The 15,114-nt window shown below is 53.2% G+C and overlaps 3 protein-coding genes across 3 annotated transcripts; 2 read left to right on the top strand and 1 right to left on the bottom strand.

The window, feature by feature from the left end:
• Nucleotides 1-1,672: 1,672 nt before the first annotated feature.
• Nucleotides 1,673-8,876, top strand: Z519_08169 (uncharacterized protein; the record flags this gene model as incomplete). Its single annotated transcript, XM_016765897.1, has 4 exons — nt 1,673-1,888; nt 2,054-2,773; nt 2,820-7,302; nt 7,360-8,876. The coding sequence occupies 4 exons, from the start codon at nt 1,673-1,675 to the stop codon at nt 8,874-8,876; spliced, it is 6,936 nt and encodes a 2,311-aa protein (XP_016617942.1).
• Nucleotides 8,877-11,103: 2,227 nt separating this feature from the next.
• Z519_08168 (uncharacterized protein) lies at nt 11,104-12,213 on the top strand (the record flags this gene model as incomplete). The annotated part of the gene is made up of 4 exons (XM_016765896.1): nt 11,104-11,223; nt 11,392-11,722; nt 11,786-11,911; nt 12,062-12,213. 4 exons carry the CDS (start codon nt 11,104-11,106, stop codon nt 12,211-12,213), a joined length of 729 nt encoding a protein of 242 aa, XP_016617941.1.
• A 1,112-nt stretch (nt 12,214-13,325) lies between these two features.
• On the bottom strand, nt 13,326-14,744 carry Z519_08167 (uncharacterized protein; the record flags this gene model as incomplete). Its single annotated transcript, XM_016765895.1, has 4 exons — nt 13,326-13,520; nt 13,605-14,198; nt 14,268-14,362; nt 14,450-14,744. 4 exons carry the CDS (start codon nt 14,742-14,744, stop codon nt 13,326-13,328), a joined length of 1,179 nt encoding a protein of 392 aa, XP_016617940.1.
• Between the last annotated feature and the right edge of the window lie 370 nt (nt 14,745-15,114).

Raw genomic sequence — 15,114 nt, 5'->3', positions numbered from 1 at the left:
GTTGATTATTAGGACGAGGACAGGACTGCCATCCCCAACAACTAATAGGTGATAAGAAGAAACCCCCAACGTGCAAATGCGACAGGCCGCAAAGATACCCGTCCTTTCTCATAGAAATAATTTGAGTGTCAATCTTGGCTCGGTCGATCCGAGAGAGATCAAAATAGTTGGTCGACGAGTCCGCCAATTGCGCAATCTGTTTGGCCTTCTCGTCGGTCTTTGGTTCTGCAGCGCCAACGCGTTTTGAGGTGCGCCGCGACAACAGTTTCCCTCACAACGCAGTGGGTGATCGTACCCACCTAGAGTGGGATGGTGTCTGCTGTCTTTCCGCCTGTGAAATATCGCCGAGTGGCTGCAGCGGCGAGAACGGGCAAAACGGGGCGTTCCAGTGCTGCCGAAGAACTGCGTTGGCTTTGCAGCTTTCCCTGCATCGCGTCTGCCGAGTCCCATTCAATCATCGACCAGCAAGTGGCCTGCTCAGATTTCGGGCTCCCTTGCTACACCAGTTGCGGCTCTGCAGCCATCAATCAAGCCACCATAGGATGAATGAGACGGTTCCCAGACGTATAAAGGGGATCCCGTGTCCAGCAACTGTACGAGCTCAACTCGGCCCCCCTTTTCGGGGCGTGGGCGTTTGCAGCTCGGATCACATCGGGGGGACAGTTCAACGGCACGAAGTGTGTGGGTCGATTGCTTTCTCACCTGGACGAGGGCCAATTGCAGCAGTCGAGCACGCATCCCAGTTATCAGGGAATCTCCCACACCATCGTCGCTGCTTGGTGGTGACGGGCGTTTGGTCCACAGGCCATCCACCGGCCATCCACGTCCGGTCTTGCTGGAATGCTGCTAATTTTGCTGGTCTCGTCCATTCCAACCCATCACCAGCAAGCTTGCCATCTGCTCCCCTCTTATTTGTCTGGTGGTCGCTTTGCAATTGTAGCGGTGAGCGATTCGTTGCCACATCGATTGCTTGCCTGCATAGCCAGCCAGACTTGCCAGGCGCGTCATTCGTCGTTCGCCCTGCATGTCAACACCGCCAGATTCTTGCCAGATGCAGTTGATGCATTGAATGGAGTCGTTTGGGCATTGATGAAAATTTCGAACGGGAGTGGGCTTTAGGGTCGCTTTGCTGCGGGATATATGAGTGACCTCATTTCTCTTTCTCCTTTTTCTCCTGCTTTGCCCGTTTGTGTATCGATAGGGAGGGTGATAACTAGCAGATAGGCCTGGGGCGTGGTTTTTGGCTTGCCCACTAGCCCTCCTTGACTGTTTCTGGACCCTGGCCAGGCGAGTCGCTGAGTTTTGGTGTTGGTGTGTTGCTGGGATCGGCGCAGCCGCAGCGTGACTGCAAGGGGGGGGGGGGTCATTTTGCACCCACTCGTCTTGCTCGTCTTCGTTGTTGGTCCATTGGCACCTGGGTTTGGCCTTGCACACCAATGAGCAACTCCAACACCTTGTGACCTCCTGACGCTGCACTTCCCACCACAAACCAGCACCCTCAGTCTCAGTTCTCTCAGTTCTTCTGTCGTTCAATACCAGAGGCTCTGTAGACGTAGCCTCACTCTCTTGCTGCTCCCTTCATCTATTTGTTTCGCGTCGTCGCCGCCGCATCAAATGCTCTCCCACTTTAATCTGTCCGAACGTCTTGCCCAGCTACAGCAACAGCTACAGTATGGCGGCTCTGGTCGCCGCGTCGCCCGCCGGCAGAGAAAGCGCGTTTTCTCGACCAAGGACCCCGAGATGGTGGAAGATGGCAAAGGCTGATCCCGAGTCCTTATGCTTTTACGAGATGGGGGAGGTTGGGTGTATTTCTCCAACACCTCGGATTGCCGATTGGCGCCATTACATGCACACCGCCATGCTCAAGAACTACAAGCCAGTGCAACGGGTATGCAAGACACTATTCCATCCTAACGCGCATCCGTCGAGTGCCCTGCCCCTGCTCCTGCTACTACTACTTCTTCTTTCAAGCTTGCGATTCCGCTTCTCCTCCTACTCCTCCTACTCCTCCTTCCCCCCTTCTCACTGGGATCTCGTCTGACACGGACAACAGCATTCCGTCCTGAACTACGATGTATACCTAAGAGCAGCTGCGCTGGTCGCAGCCTTATTGCAGGAACTCGCAGATCGTCCTCAGCCTTATGGAAGCTGCTCCTCGTTGCCTACCGGCCAAGACTTGGTACAATCGCGAGACTTTTCAGAATCAGCAGCATACGCTCGACCATTTGCCACGTCGGAACATCCTCGACCCGTACCTCTTGAGAGGGAGTCCAAGCCCCGGTTTGCGACGATGGATACCAGCATAGACTTTGGTGGCTCATACGGCTTCCAGACGAGGGCCAAGAAGAAGAAAGCCGGGAAAGCTCCCCCACAGGCTAAATGGCTTGAATCAGATAATGAAGGAAATGGGAACGCTGCTGGCGATGGTGGAGATGGTGCTGGTGGAGGTGATGGAGGCGGTGATCAAGGCGGAAGTGCTGGCGGCGACGGCGGCGGCGGCGGCGGCGGTGGTGATGACAACAACAATGGGGGAGGAGGCGACGAGGACGAGTGGGACTTTGGTGGCAGCAAGAAGAACAAGAAGAAGAACAAGAAGAAGCAAGAGGAGGAAGAGAAGAAAAAGCAGGAAGAGGAGGAGCAAAGGAAGAAAGAGGAAGAAGAGGCTGCCAATCCGCTTAGTTGGGCTGACGATGCGAATAACGCTGCGGCCGAGGATGACTGGACAGCAGGTTTTACGACGAAGAAGGATAAGAAGAACAAAAAGAACAAAAAGGTACTTCCATCCGACGACTTCCTCGTACCAATACTAACTCGAGTAGGGGGTTGACGATCCCCCACCCTCTGCCCCAGACCCTCCAGCGACGGGCTTCCAAGACATCAGTCTTGATGACACCGCCCCGAAGCTGGAGTTTAGTTTTGGTGGCACTGATAGCAAGAAGGATACTGGAAGCTTCGGTGCATGGGGTAAGACATGGGACTTCGGATCCCTCGACACCGGAACGACCAAGGCCGACGACAAGGCATCTAAGAAGGAAAACGACAAAAAGGAAGAATCCAATGGTTTTGGAGACAATAACCCCTGGTCTTTTGGCAGCAAATCGAAAAAGAAGACAACCACCTCGTTCGGCTTTGATTTTGGCGATTTGGATTCCGGCGACAAAGGTTTTGGTTTCGATGGAGACGTTGGCGAAACCAAACCCACCGATGATGCCTGGGGATTCTCCACTGTCAACAAGAAGGATAAAAAGAAGAAAGACAATGGACTGGGTGAGACCGCTGTGATTGATTCCGGATCGAAAGACGACGATCTACTCGGTGCTTGGGGAACCTCAACGTCAAAGAAAAATAAGAAAAAGACAGGATTCTTTGAGGATGATCCTGTCCCTCCCCCTCCGCCACCTGCTCCGGTAGAACCAGACCCTGTCCCCGTGGAAGATGAATGGTCTGCTTTCGGAACGACGAAAAAGGACAAGAAGAAGGGGAAAAAGGGGGCAACCGAAGATCCCCCTGCTGATACGAAGGAGGCTGCTGTTGACGTCGGAGCGACGGACAACTCTTTCGAATGGGGCTTTGGAACAGGGAAAAAGGACAAGAAAGCGAAAAAGAGTGTGTTCACCGACTTCAATGACAACGACGATCTCCTAGCCGTTCCTGCTGCTGCTCCTGAGCCGAACCTTACAGTCGATGACGGTGACGACTGGATGGCTGGAGCATGGGGAAAGAAGAAGGACAAAAAAGGCAAGAAGACCGGCATTGAAGATCTATCTGCTTCCGTCGACTTGAGCAATACTGCCGACGCTAAGACGACAACGAGCGATGCTCTAGCAGCTGATGAGTTCGTTACAGCGAAGGGTAAAAAGGACAAAAAGAGCAAAAAGGGTGCGATTGCCGAAGAGGAGCCGCCAGCGCCGCCACCAGTCGAGCCGCCGGCTGAATCGGATGACATTTGGACCTCATTTGGTAAAAAGGATAAAAAGGGCAAGAAGGGCAAAGTCACGAGCCCTGAGCCATCGATCCCGGATCCTGTTGTTGAGATCGAGACTCAGGAGGAACCAGCTAAAGAAGAGTATGCTGATACTACTGGTTGGGCGAATCTTTCCGCCAAGGAGCGGAAAAAGAGAGAAAAGGAGGCCAAGAGGAAGGGATTGATCATCCCTACCGAAGAGCCTCAACCGCCAGAACCCCCGCCGCCGCCGCCAGAACCGGAGCCGGAGCCGGAGCCAGAGCTGGAGCCGGAAGTCATCAAAGGAGATGACTCTTGGGGTTTTGGTGGCTGGGGAACATCTACCAAAGACAAGAAGAACAAAAAGAAAGGCTTCCTCGATTTTGAGGAGGAAGCCCTTCCACCACCTCCCGAACCAAAGCCGATTCCGAAAGAGGAGCCGGATGCGGCATGGACCTTTTCTAGCAAGGATAAAAAAAAAGGGAAGAAAAAGGGAGTTGTGGACGTCGTTGAAGAGCCACCACCGCCCCCTCCAGCTCCTGTGCTAGAAGACAAAGAAGATGATATATGGGGAGGGTTTACGTTGTCAGCGAAGGACAAGAAAAAGAAGGAAAAGGAAGCGAAGAAGAGCGGATATCTCGATGTCCTCGATGAGCCAGCGGTGCCTGAATCTCAAGCTGAGCCCGAGGTCAAGGATAGTGACACCTGGGGCCAATGGGGTACCGCCAGTTCCAGTGACAAAAAGAAGAAGTCTAAGGACACCAAGAAGAAAGGATTCCTGGAATTCGATGAAGAACCGCCCGCACCCCTCCCCGAGCCCGAGCCTGCGGCAGACGTTGTAGAAGAAGATAGTCTCTTCGGACTCACATCAAAGGAAAAGAAGAAAAAGGAGAAGGATGCGAAAAAGAAAGGAGGCGCAGCCGCAGTCCCGGAGCCTGAGCCCGAGGTCATTGCTGAGCCAGAGCCAGTGGAAGAAAAGACCGACAGCGCCTGGGGCTCCTGGGCAACGACAAAAGACAAGAAGAAGACCACTAAAAAGAAAGGAGCCGTCACCGAGATTCCAGAGCCCGAACCTGAGCCTATTCTCGAGCCAGAACCGGAGGAAGATAAGGTCGATGACACCTGGGGGTCCTGGGCCACTTCAACAAAAGACAAGAAGAAGGGTTCAAAGAAGAAGGGAACCGCCGCCGAAATTCCAGGACCGGAGCCTGAGGTCATTATCGAGCCAGAACCAGTGGAAGAAAAGGCAGATGACACCTTGGGATCCTGGGCCACCTCAACGAAAGACAAGAAGAAGGGTGCCAAAGACTCTAAAAAGAAAGCTATCGCCGAGATCGAGGAGCATCAACAGTCTGATAAGCCTGAGGCTCCTGCTGAAGATGACACCTGGGGCGGTTGGGGATCAAAAGACAAGAAGGGCGGCAAGAAGTCGAAGACTAAAGACGATCTCCCGCCGCCAGCGCCGAGTCCACCCGCTCAGGGTCTAACTCCGGAACCTGATCCAGTGGAGATGTTAGATGATGACCTTGCTGGAGACACCTGGGCGGGTTTGACCAGAGTAAAAAGCAAAGCATCGTCAACGAAAAAGAGCACGACTTCCAAGACCTCAACCGGGAAGGACAAGACGAAGAAAACCAAGGAGGTCGAGGAGTCCTTTGACATTGCACCACCCGAAGAATCCTTGCCAGAAGTGACTCCAGCCAGCGTGACGAAGAGCATGTGGGGTTTTGGGACATCAACTACAACCACCAAACTGACCAAAAAGGAGAAGGAGGCCAAGGCTAAAAAGGAAGCAGAAGAAAAGGCCAGGCAGGAACAGGCCAGAGAGGAAGAAGAGAGGTTAGCTCGCGAGGCCGAAGAGGCCGAAGCAGCACGACTGGCTGAAGAAGAGGCAGAAGCAGCACGATTGGCTCAAGAGGCAGCGAAGAGCTCCAAGAAGAAGGGCACCAAGTCGGCAAAGGCCGACGCGAAGGCCAGCAAAGCAAAGGATGCAGACGAGCTCATTGACATGTTTGGTGAGCCCACGCAGGCGTCCAAGTCTGACAAGGGGTCAAAATTGAAAAAGACCCCGTCCAACAAAGAGGAAAAGGCTGAAGACAAGAAGGAGGAGGACTATTTTGGATTCTGGGGTAACGCGTCAACATCCAAGAAGACAGCTGGCAAGAAGGACCTGGACTCGCAAAAGGAAATTACCCAGCAGGGGTGGACCGATCAGGATGACGCGCTAGCCGACCTCTCGAGGGATCTCGACTCCAGATTTGACTTCGAGAAGGTTACCTCTGCTTCAAAGGCCGCAAAGGCCATGCCCACCGCCACGAAGACCAAAGTAAGCTCTTCTGTCGCCGACCGGATCAAAGCTCTGGAGGGCAAAAAGGAAGAGAGCAGAAAAAAGTCAAAGGGCGAGTCTGTGCTGACTAAGGAGTTGCCTCCACCAGACGACGCGCCTTTGCCCAAAGAGGAAAAGCAGTATGGTGACAAGGCGCCAGCCCTGAAGACGAAGACAGCCGTTGCAAGCAAGACGACCAAGACAACCAAGAAGGACGTGTCTCCCGTGGCAGAGGAGAAAAGATCAAAAGACTCCATCCCTGGCAGCTTTCCTGGCGCGTTTGGTGAGGACGACTACGGGGACGATATTCTCGATCTCGACGATCCACCGACATCCTCTGAAAAGCCCAAAGCAAAGGCCATTGCTGTTGAGAAAAAGGGTGCCAAGTCGAAGGCCACCACGCCTAAGGAGTCAAAGACAGACGACGTTGGCCTGCCGGACGAAGAACCCGTGCCCCCCAAGTTACTGACGCCTCCCTCAGAGGAGAAGAAGGCAACCAAGAAAGAACGCCCGAGGGTTGAACGATCTGCAACTGCTTCTTGGGGATTCTGGGGTGCGGCACCTCCACCCAAGAAATCGACCAAAGAAAAAACAAAGGACGACGAAGACATGCCCCCGCCACCAAAGAAAGAGAAATCGCCACCCGGTCTGACTCGGTCTAAATCCACTCGGACTCCAAGGGAGAAGGAACAGGAGGATAGGAAGGAAGCTGAAAAGCTTTCCAGGTCGTCTGGGTCTGACAAAGATGCCAAACCCAAGAAAGCCGAGAGACCAAAAGCTACCCGCGGTACTTCTTTTTCGAACTTCATGTTTGGTGGGCCACCTCCATCGGCCATGGCACGCTCGAAGACCACTAGCCGAAGACCAAGCAGTGCGACCAGTTCAAGGCCTTCGTCTCGGCGTCAGTCGGTTGACGGATTTACGTCCCCTCCGCCTGAAGAGGAGCCCCAAGTTACCGACAAGGCAGCTAAGCTCATGGGAATGAAGTCCAGCAAGATCGAACGCCGTCCATCAGTGAAGAGGAGGCCTTTAGGTAAGCTGACAATTGCGACACCGACCGGGGAGATGGTCGCTAATCCGGCTTCATCAGGTGTTCCAGATCCGTATCCCATCGACGACGATGATATGGTAATGATCCATACCAATGACAATACTCCGCTTGTAAACAGTGTATCTGTGCCGGAAAATTCAAAGTCTAGGTCTTCCAAATCAAAGAAAGAGGTAGGTGCACAAACCTCCTCAAACCGTCTGGGCCACGTTTTCCGCCCGTCTTGGTCGCCGGATTTCGATAAAGAAGTTCATGCTGACGGACGGGTTTCCTATACGCAGATCAAGTCCCACAGCAAGAACATTTCTCAGGACGATGACGTTGTGATGGTCGAGAGCCCTACACATGCAGACCCGTTGGTCACAAGCGGGCCTGACGACATGGCGTTTGTGGACCATCCACCCGCGCTGAAGAGAAGCAACACTGCCCCCAGAAAATCAACCGGACTTTTTGGCAGCTTCTTTGGCAGTTCTCGGTCCTTCGACGGAGAGAGACAGCGACATCGAAGCCACACCCTGACTGATGCAGAAGACCTACCTATCAGAACCAAAGACAAGTCAAAGAGGCATTCCCGGGCTTTGGAGGGGGATGAGTTCACCACCGATGCGCCTGTTGAAACGGATGCCGATATGGAAGCTCGACGTGCTGAAAGAAGAGCCAAGCGCGAAGCGCGTAATCAGGCGGAAGAAGCCGATCGCGTCGAACGTGAGCTGAAACGGAGGGAAAGAAGAGAACGCGAAAAGGCGGATCTCGAAGCCCGCCAACGCAGAGCACGCGAGCGTGAAAGGCGAGAACAAGAGGAGGAAGAGAGGCGCCGTGAAGAAAAGCGGGCTAGGCGTGCTGCCAGAGAAGCACGCGCTGCACAAGAGGAGGCCGAGGCAAACGCAGAAGCAGAACGCCGGCGCGAAGAGCGTAGGCGACTTCGTGCTCAGCTCGAGGCCGAGCAGGGGGTAAATCGCGAGATTTCCAAAGATGATCGCCGCAGATCATATTATGCGGAAGAGGACGAAAGAAGAAGGCGGAAGGAAGACCGGAAGTCCAAAGACAAGGACAGAGAGAGATCAAGCCGCAAGAGATCCAGCGTCCTTGTTGAAGAATATCACGAATCTCGGAGCGGCAGCGGTAAGGGAACCGCACCACCAGCCAACAAGACCAGCTCATGGATCAACTCTCAAGCCGACGAACCACCAGAATTCCCACCTGTCGAGGGTACAATTCTCGATCCGAGCGGCGAAAAGCCACGAGCGGCAGACGAAGGCGCCGGAACTAAGCGCAGCAGTCGCCATCGTGACAAATACGCCGGCATGACGGACGCAGAAATCGAGGAGTACCGTGCTCGCAGGAAAAGCTCGCGTCGTGTGGAGGGCAAGTCAGCCAGTGGCGGTAGTGACGAGCGAGACAAGGAGCGAGAACGAAGAGAACGACGTCGACGCCGAGATCAATCTGATGGTCGAGGCTATGGCTACGACGAGGTGCCCGTCAAAACTTGGGACGGACGTCCAGCACTGGGTGGAAGGAATGACAGCAAGAGAAGGAGCTTCCTCGGAGGCCTCTTCTGAAGCGGATGATCACCCTATGGGCTTAATATGGTATGCATTGGTCGACAAAGAGCAGGAGACTGCAGATGTTGAAGCCGGGAGGAGGTCTGCTGGAATGGACATCCTCATCATCCGGCCGCAACTGAGTTCCCTAACTTTTCGTCATCCAACTCGGGTTGTGGCAGGAAGCGACACTAGAAGCAAACGGCATCACCGCTCGCTTCGATACCTATGTCTTCCTACCGCGCTGGCTTGTATTTTCAACTTGCCTTTGTGCCTGTCTTTTGATTGGCAATTTTCGAGCGAAGAGGCCGAACTTTTTCAGATTTGAGCCTCTTTTGATTGCATTGTTTATTCTTCTTCGCGCAAGGCTGAGCTGAGCTGAAGATGGTGTCCTTGACCCCCCTTGTACGAGTATTGGGCATATGTACACAAAGCTAGGAAGCTTGGACTTGTCGATTCGAGTGTTTTGCTCATTTTTCACTTCTTTGGATATAGATACCCCATTTAGTTAATATCTTTTTAAGCCTTCTCACGACATTGCTCGTCAACGAACCGTTCGGGGAACGGCATTTACAGGGCAGCTTGCGGCTAACCTTCTGTCCATCCGGTTGTATAGAACATTTTGCCTCTCAATGCGCTTATCGGCACCATCGTTCCATGCCTTCCTCTCCAGCTGATTAAATTTCCAGTCGGCCTCGATATGACATAAGACCGTAGTAAGGTTGCCAGCTTGCTGTCCGAGTCCAGCGTCAAGGGCCTTATTGAGCCAACTTTTCTTGATCCGCGAATTCCCTGATACCCTGAGTGGCATCAACTTTTGCGTATGGCCCGAAGCTTGACAAAGCAATGCATAAAAGCGCCTCGACCCCGCCAGGCAGGGTGTTCGCAGGATGGAAGCCATCCTGGTAAGCGCATTTCGTTCTCCGAGTTTCTTTGCGGACAGACCGTGACGAATCCACCGAGAGGACTAGCTTTCTTAGGCTGCTTGAAGAACCAGATGCTTGGAGTTGTTGTATCCGACAACTGGCAAGTGAGCTCGCGCACCGGCTTCCATCTAACCAGACTAGACCCTTTGTCGATGCATCCGGATTGGGCGGCTGTTGAAGGTGATCCGTCATGGAGATTCTTTGACCATCCGTCCCTTTTGCCCCCAACGACGAGGTATATGCATGTCGATGAAAATGCACGGAACAAGGAGAATCAGAAGGGCCCAAAGATAGACCGAGTCGAAGATTGTCCACACACGGCTAGGAAAGCGCTCGGAATCCGACGTCGAAAAGGCTCCCATTGCAATGGAGCGTGTGTAGTTTCCTTGTTAAGAAGCCGGAATCGCGCAATGGTGAGCGAGGATGGAGGAACGTCAATCGCAGCCCTGTCAAGCGATTCTCGGACACAAATTGATGCAAAGGGTTCGTACTGTATGCACAAGCCCACAATCTTGTGATTTCACAGGTCAGATGAGAATGCCGCACCCGTCAGCGTCTTTGGGAGAGATCCGTCTCTTCTTATCACAGCAGCCACTTACCTCCTTCCGGGGCCGGGACAGCCTAAAGGTATCATGGTTAGAAGGATCCCCCACCAGCAAGCCACTTACTTCAGTAGCCACTTTGGTCACGCGATCTGGCCCCAATTTCTCGAGACTGCCATCCTGATCGGCAGACTCAGGGAGACTGCTCTATATATATTTCTGTTAACCGTAAAAAAGGCATTCCGAGCCAGATAGAGTGCGGAGAGTCGTTGCATGATATATCCTGACTTGCGAGGGCCAGCAGCTGGGGCTCAAACGCGACATTGCTCCTAGCACAAAAGTCTTCGGATTAGTAAAGCAGGACACTCTTGAGCCTCGGTGGCTTCTTTTATTTTTCTGGTTGACCTACCTTGAAGTGGCAGAAGATGCATCTTGATCCTTTCAGGATAAGGATGTAACCATATTTCTCGCAAAGCTCCACAGGGACATACCTCTAAAGCACGCTCCTCATACACGCGTTTGACCGGCACTCTCACGATCATTGAACGGAAGATCGCCTCGACAAATGCGTAATAGCCTCGTGATGACAAGGCTGGCCAATCACATCATCGTCTTGGCGTCGGGCACTTCTTAAAGAGGCTCGAGACAACCAACTCGCACGTTATTTGACAACAAACGTGTGGATGCCCCCTTGTAACCCAGCACCCCCGTGCTCCTTGCCTTAATTAAATCACTGCTGTTGTAATACCTTTGTCTTTTTCGCAGCTCGCCGTGACGATGCCGAAGAAGAAAAAGCAAAAGACAAAACACTCGACCGCGGGAGAGCTCAGCCAAGCCGAGATATGGGACGATTCAGCGCTGATTCGGTCTTGGAACGACGCTGTCGCAGAGTACGAGGTATGTTGTTTTCATCATTCAGCACTGCACCGGTTCCTTTTGCGCTCAGTTACCACTCAAGGATCCGATGAAAAACTCGAAAAGTGTCTTTTGCGAGACAGCCTGTCCCTTGTCATACCCTAAATCCTGTGTCCTTCCACCTATTCTCCCACTAATGCGGCACTGTAGTATTACCACAGCATTCACGCACGCGGCGAAGACGTGGAAGAGATCCTGCGCAAGGCCGAGATGGGCGAATTTGACGACCAGGACGAACATGGCGACACCGCCGTCGACTCTGGAAGACAGGTATCTGGGGAGTGGCGACCTGTTCATCCAGAAGCACCGGCCAAGGCTGTGGCCGCCGCCGAGAATGAAAATACCGATGCTGTTCCTGATGTCAGGGCTGAGAGTGATGGGGCGAATGGCGTGGTTGGCGTGAGCTCGTATCACAGTGACGGTGCCCAAGCAGGAGATCAGCACAGTCTCGAGGAGAAACGAAAGGAGGCCATGGACCAATGTGTGTTTCTCCTTTGTGTCAGTTGTGAGATGGTGGCATGTGACTGATGCTCGGTGTCCCCAGTCAAATCCATTGTAGGCGAGCCAGAAGGACAGCAAGAGAATCCGAGACAACCGTCAACAACTACCACCACTACTCCGGCTTTAGGACCCAACTTGCCGCCGGCCACCGAAATTGCAAATGGACAAGGTACGAACTCTTTCTTTCCCTTGTCCGTTCTGCAGACTGAGCCCGACATTGCCCCCATCTCCTTCTTTCTGTCACTTTGCACTTCCCTATATCTCTTATTCCGGGCCCAATAAACCTATCGTCTTGAAGGCGTTTCTAACCTCTAGCCAGTTCCAGCAACCACAACCAATCCCTCACAAGAGCAAACGCTCGAAAACATCAAGATGGCATATTATTGGGCCGGGTACTACTCTGGGCTGTATGATGGCCAACGGCAAGCCCAGGCTCTTGCTGAGACTCAGCGCGGAGGCCAGACGCAATAAGCAGGAGGAACAGGAGCTGTATCTGGCCATCAATGAACTCAACACTCAGATGCGGTCCTGCAAAGATCCTTAGTATACTTCTCGTCATGATCCATCCATCGCCGGTGCGGCAGCGGAAGTTTTGATGGACTATCCATCTTCGTCCCGTCTATCTGACCCGGATTCAGCCTCGATAGCAGCCAGCCTATGCCCATGCCTCAACGCTCCTTGGCTTTGCAGCGTCCCGCGATTATCCAACTTCCAAAGAGACAATACAAGCAAACTGGGAAGGGATACACAGCCTGATGTCTCGATTTCCTCCCCGACACTATACAAGATCATGAAAGATGCGCTGTACTTCACAAAGACTAACCGGCCTATCGACGAGCGAGGACCCTAACCCACCTAATTAGGCACGGGCACAGAAATCCTGCTCTGCGACGAACCCCTTCATGTACGAGGTATCTAACTCTTGAAGCGGCAGCCCCGAGCAAGGGAACCCGCGCCTGTCCTCCTCAAGCAACAAAGCCCGAACAGCCTCGGGAAGACCCTCCATGTTTCATTCCTGTAGACATGGCCTGGTATTACTTGAGCCACGGGCCTGTATAGTAGCTAGGACGTCCGTCGGAAATGGGTGGCTCGGTCAGCCAGGCAGCCAGCCAGTCAACAGCGCGGTTCCGAAAATAAGAGAAGCCAAAAGCAAGGAAAGCAAGCAACGGAGGAATGGAAGAAAAGAACGAAGGAAAGGACTCTATCCAAGTCGTCCACATGAGTCAAAGAGCCAGAGTCGAAGCCTCGAAGAGCCAAAGAGATGTATCGGGCTGTCGCGGAGGCTTGGGCTTAGTCTTCCGTTCTTGCAATGTAATCCAATGCCGGAGATGTGAATACCTCTTTGTAAAAAAGAGGGAGAGAGATTCGCATTTGCGCAGTACTCCTGTGCCTCAATCAATCGTGGAATCCTTCCCTTGGAAGGCTTGCGCTCGCTTCCTACGTAACCATGTCGGAGTGAATTGAGGGTTCTATACCTCTTGCTTCTCCAGGGGCTTTCCCGGGGAACGAGTTACTGGATTTCTTCCCTGATTCAGAGGCATGCCCCTCGTTCACACTTCGTCCCATCCAACACTAACATCCTATCACTCAACGTCGATATCATAACACACGTAAGCCGAATACTCTCCCTGTTCGCCGCCCGCCACCATGTCCTGCTGGCTCGTCCCTTCGTCCTTCAGCAGCCTGCCCTTCTTGTCCCTCCCAAAGGCATTACCCGCGAGGTACGAGAATTCGCTGTCCAACCCTTGCCGGACCCTCTTTTCGCGTTTCGAATCGGTCTGTGAGATTGAACATGGTTAGTATGGACTTCCGCCTCAAACCAAAGGGGAGCAAAGTGTAGCACGCAGAATAGCAGGACATACCTTGATCAAAACGGCCACATAATCCAGCGGCAACCCGTACCTTAGGACTGTTTCGACAAACACCCTCAACACAACCACATGCACAAGACACATGACCGCCTCACTCCAGCCCGTCCTGCCCAACCTCAATGTCTCTCCCCAGACTCTTTTCTCCTCGGCTTCCACCCTCTTCAGCTCCCTTTCCTCCTCTTCCTTCCCACCCTCCTTGTACTTGTAGTCCCGAGGTACCCACTTTCTCTCTCTTGCCTTGTGCACAAACTCTTGGGCATGCTTCCTGAACATCGTCACCGCGTACAAACTGTATTCCGGATCCTGCGCGACAAAGGTTGCCGAGCGTGGAACAACCATCGGTGCAAGCGTTTCATACGTCCTCATGAATTCCTTGACGTTGGAATTGGGCACGGCGATCAGGTGAGTTTCCAGGTGTTCGGAGTGTTGATTTTGGACCAGGATTTTGGGGTCGGTAATGAGAGGGGCGAGGGATTTTGTCGAGAGATTACCTGTCCGCTTCCGGACCAGGGATTGGAGGGAGGTGCGGAGGGAGTTGTATTGATTGTATTTGGATCGGACGTCGTTGTCTATCGAATTGGCTTCCTGTCGGCCGCAGTCAGCATGGGCAGTGGGCCCTCCTCTCGGAGCTGCTCTCAGCCTGCCGTAACATACCTTTTGTAGAAGATCAATCAGCTCCGAGAGCGGTCGGTCGGCGCGGTATTTGACTTTGTTCCAGGAGAAGCTGCGTAGGTATTGTTCGAGTGGTTCTGGGCAGTAGCACGGCGTCGAGTCAGCTCTTTACCCAAATTCCCGACCACCCGTCTGGGCGCATTCCCCAAGAGCATGAAACATACTATCATTGACGTTCTTATGCATCGCAATCTTGTCCTCATCCCCGTCCAATATATTCTTCAAGGTATCCCCGACTTTTCCCACCACTCCATGACACAGAGCCGCCAGCTTGGCCAACTCGTCGGACTGTTGTAACAGCGCATCAAGGGTGCCGATCTTGAACTCCGGGATGGAGAAGGGGAGGACATCGCCGTTCGCAGGGTTTGCCGCTTTCTCGACAGAGGCGATGGCGTCGTCCTTGTGGCCCGAGGGGCTTATACTGGCGGGAACAGAGACGAAGAGGTATTTGGCGGACATGTTGACCCTGCGGGAAAGCCTGCGTCTGGGAGGTCACACAACGGGGTGGCGGAAGGAATAGTGTGCAGAGATAAGAGGAAATAGCTTCAATTCCCAAGGACCATATGCATGAAGGAGGAAACACCGTACCGAGCACTGGTATTGAGTGCGCGCAGCGATCCGGGTGAACTATTTAGATGGTAGGCAGAGATGGAGCTCCGTTGCTCCCTCACCACCGGAGCGTGATTGGTGTTTGGGAAGCTCCCAATGCGAGGGGCGTCATGCCCATTTCGGTGGCATTTTTGGCAGTCCCTTCTGTATTATTAACTCCTCTACACTGTTCTTCCCCAGATATATTTTTGAACCAGTACATTTTGATTGCTACGTCATG

This window comes from Cladophialophora bantiana (genome assembly GCF_000835475.1).
Source record: "Cladophialophora bantiana CBS 173.52 unplaced genomic scaffold supercont1.12, whole genome shotgun sequence".
Taxonomy (NCBI): domain Eukaryota; kingdom Fungi; phylum Ascomycota; class Eurotiomycetes; order Chaetothyriales; family Herpotrichiellaceae; genus Cladophialophora; species Cladophialophora bantiana.
The sequence above is the reverse complement of the archived record's forward strand: the minus strand, read 5'-3'. Positions and strand labels throughout refer to the sequence as shown.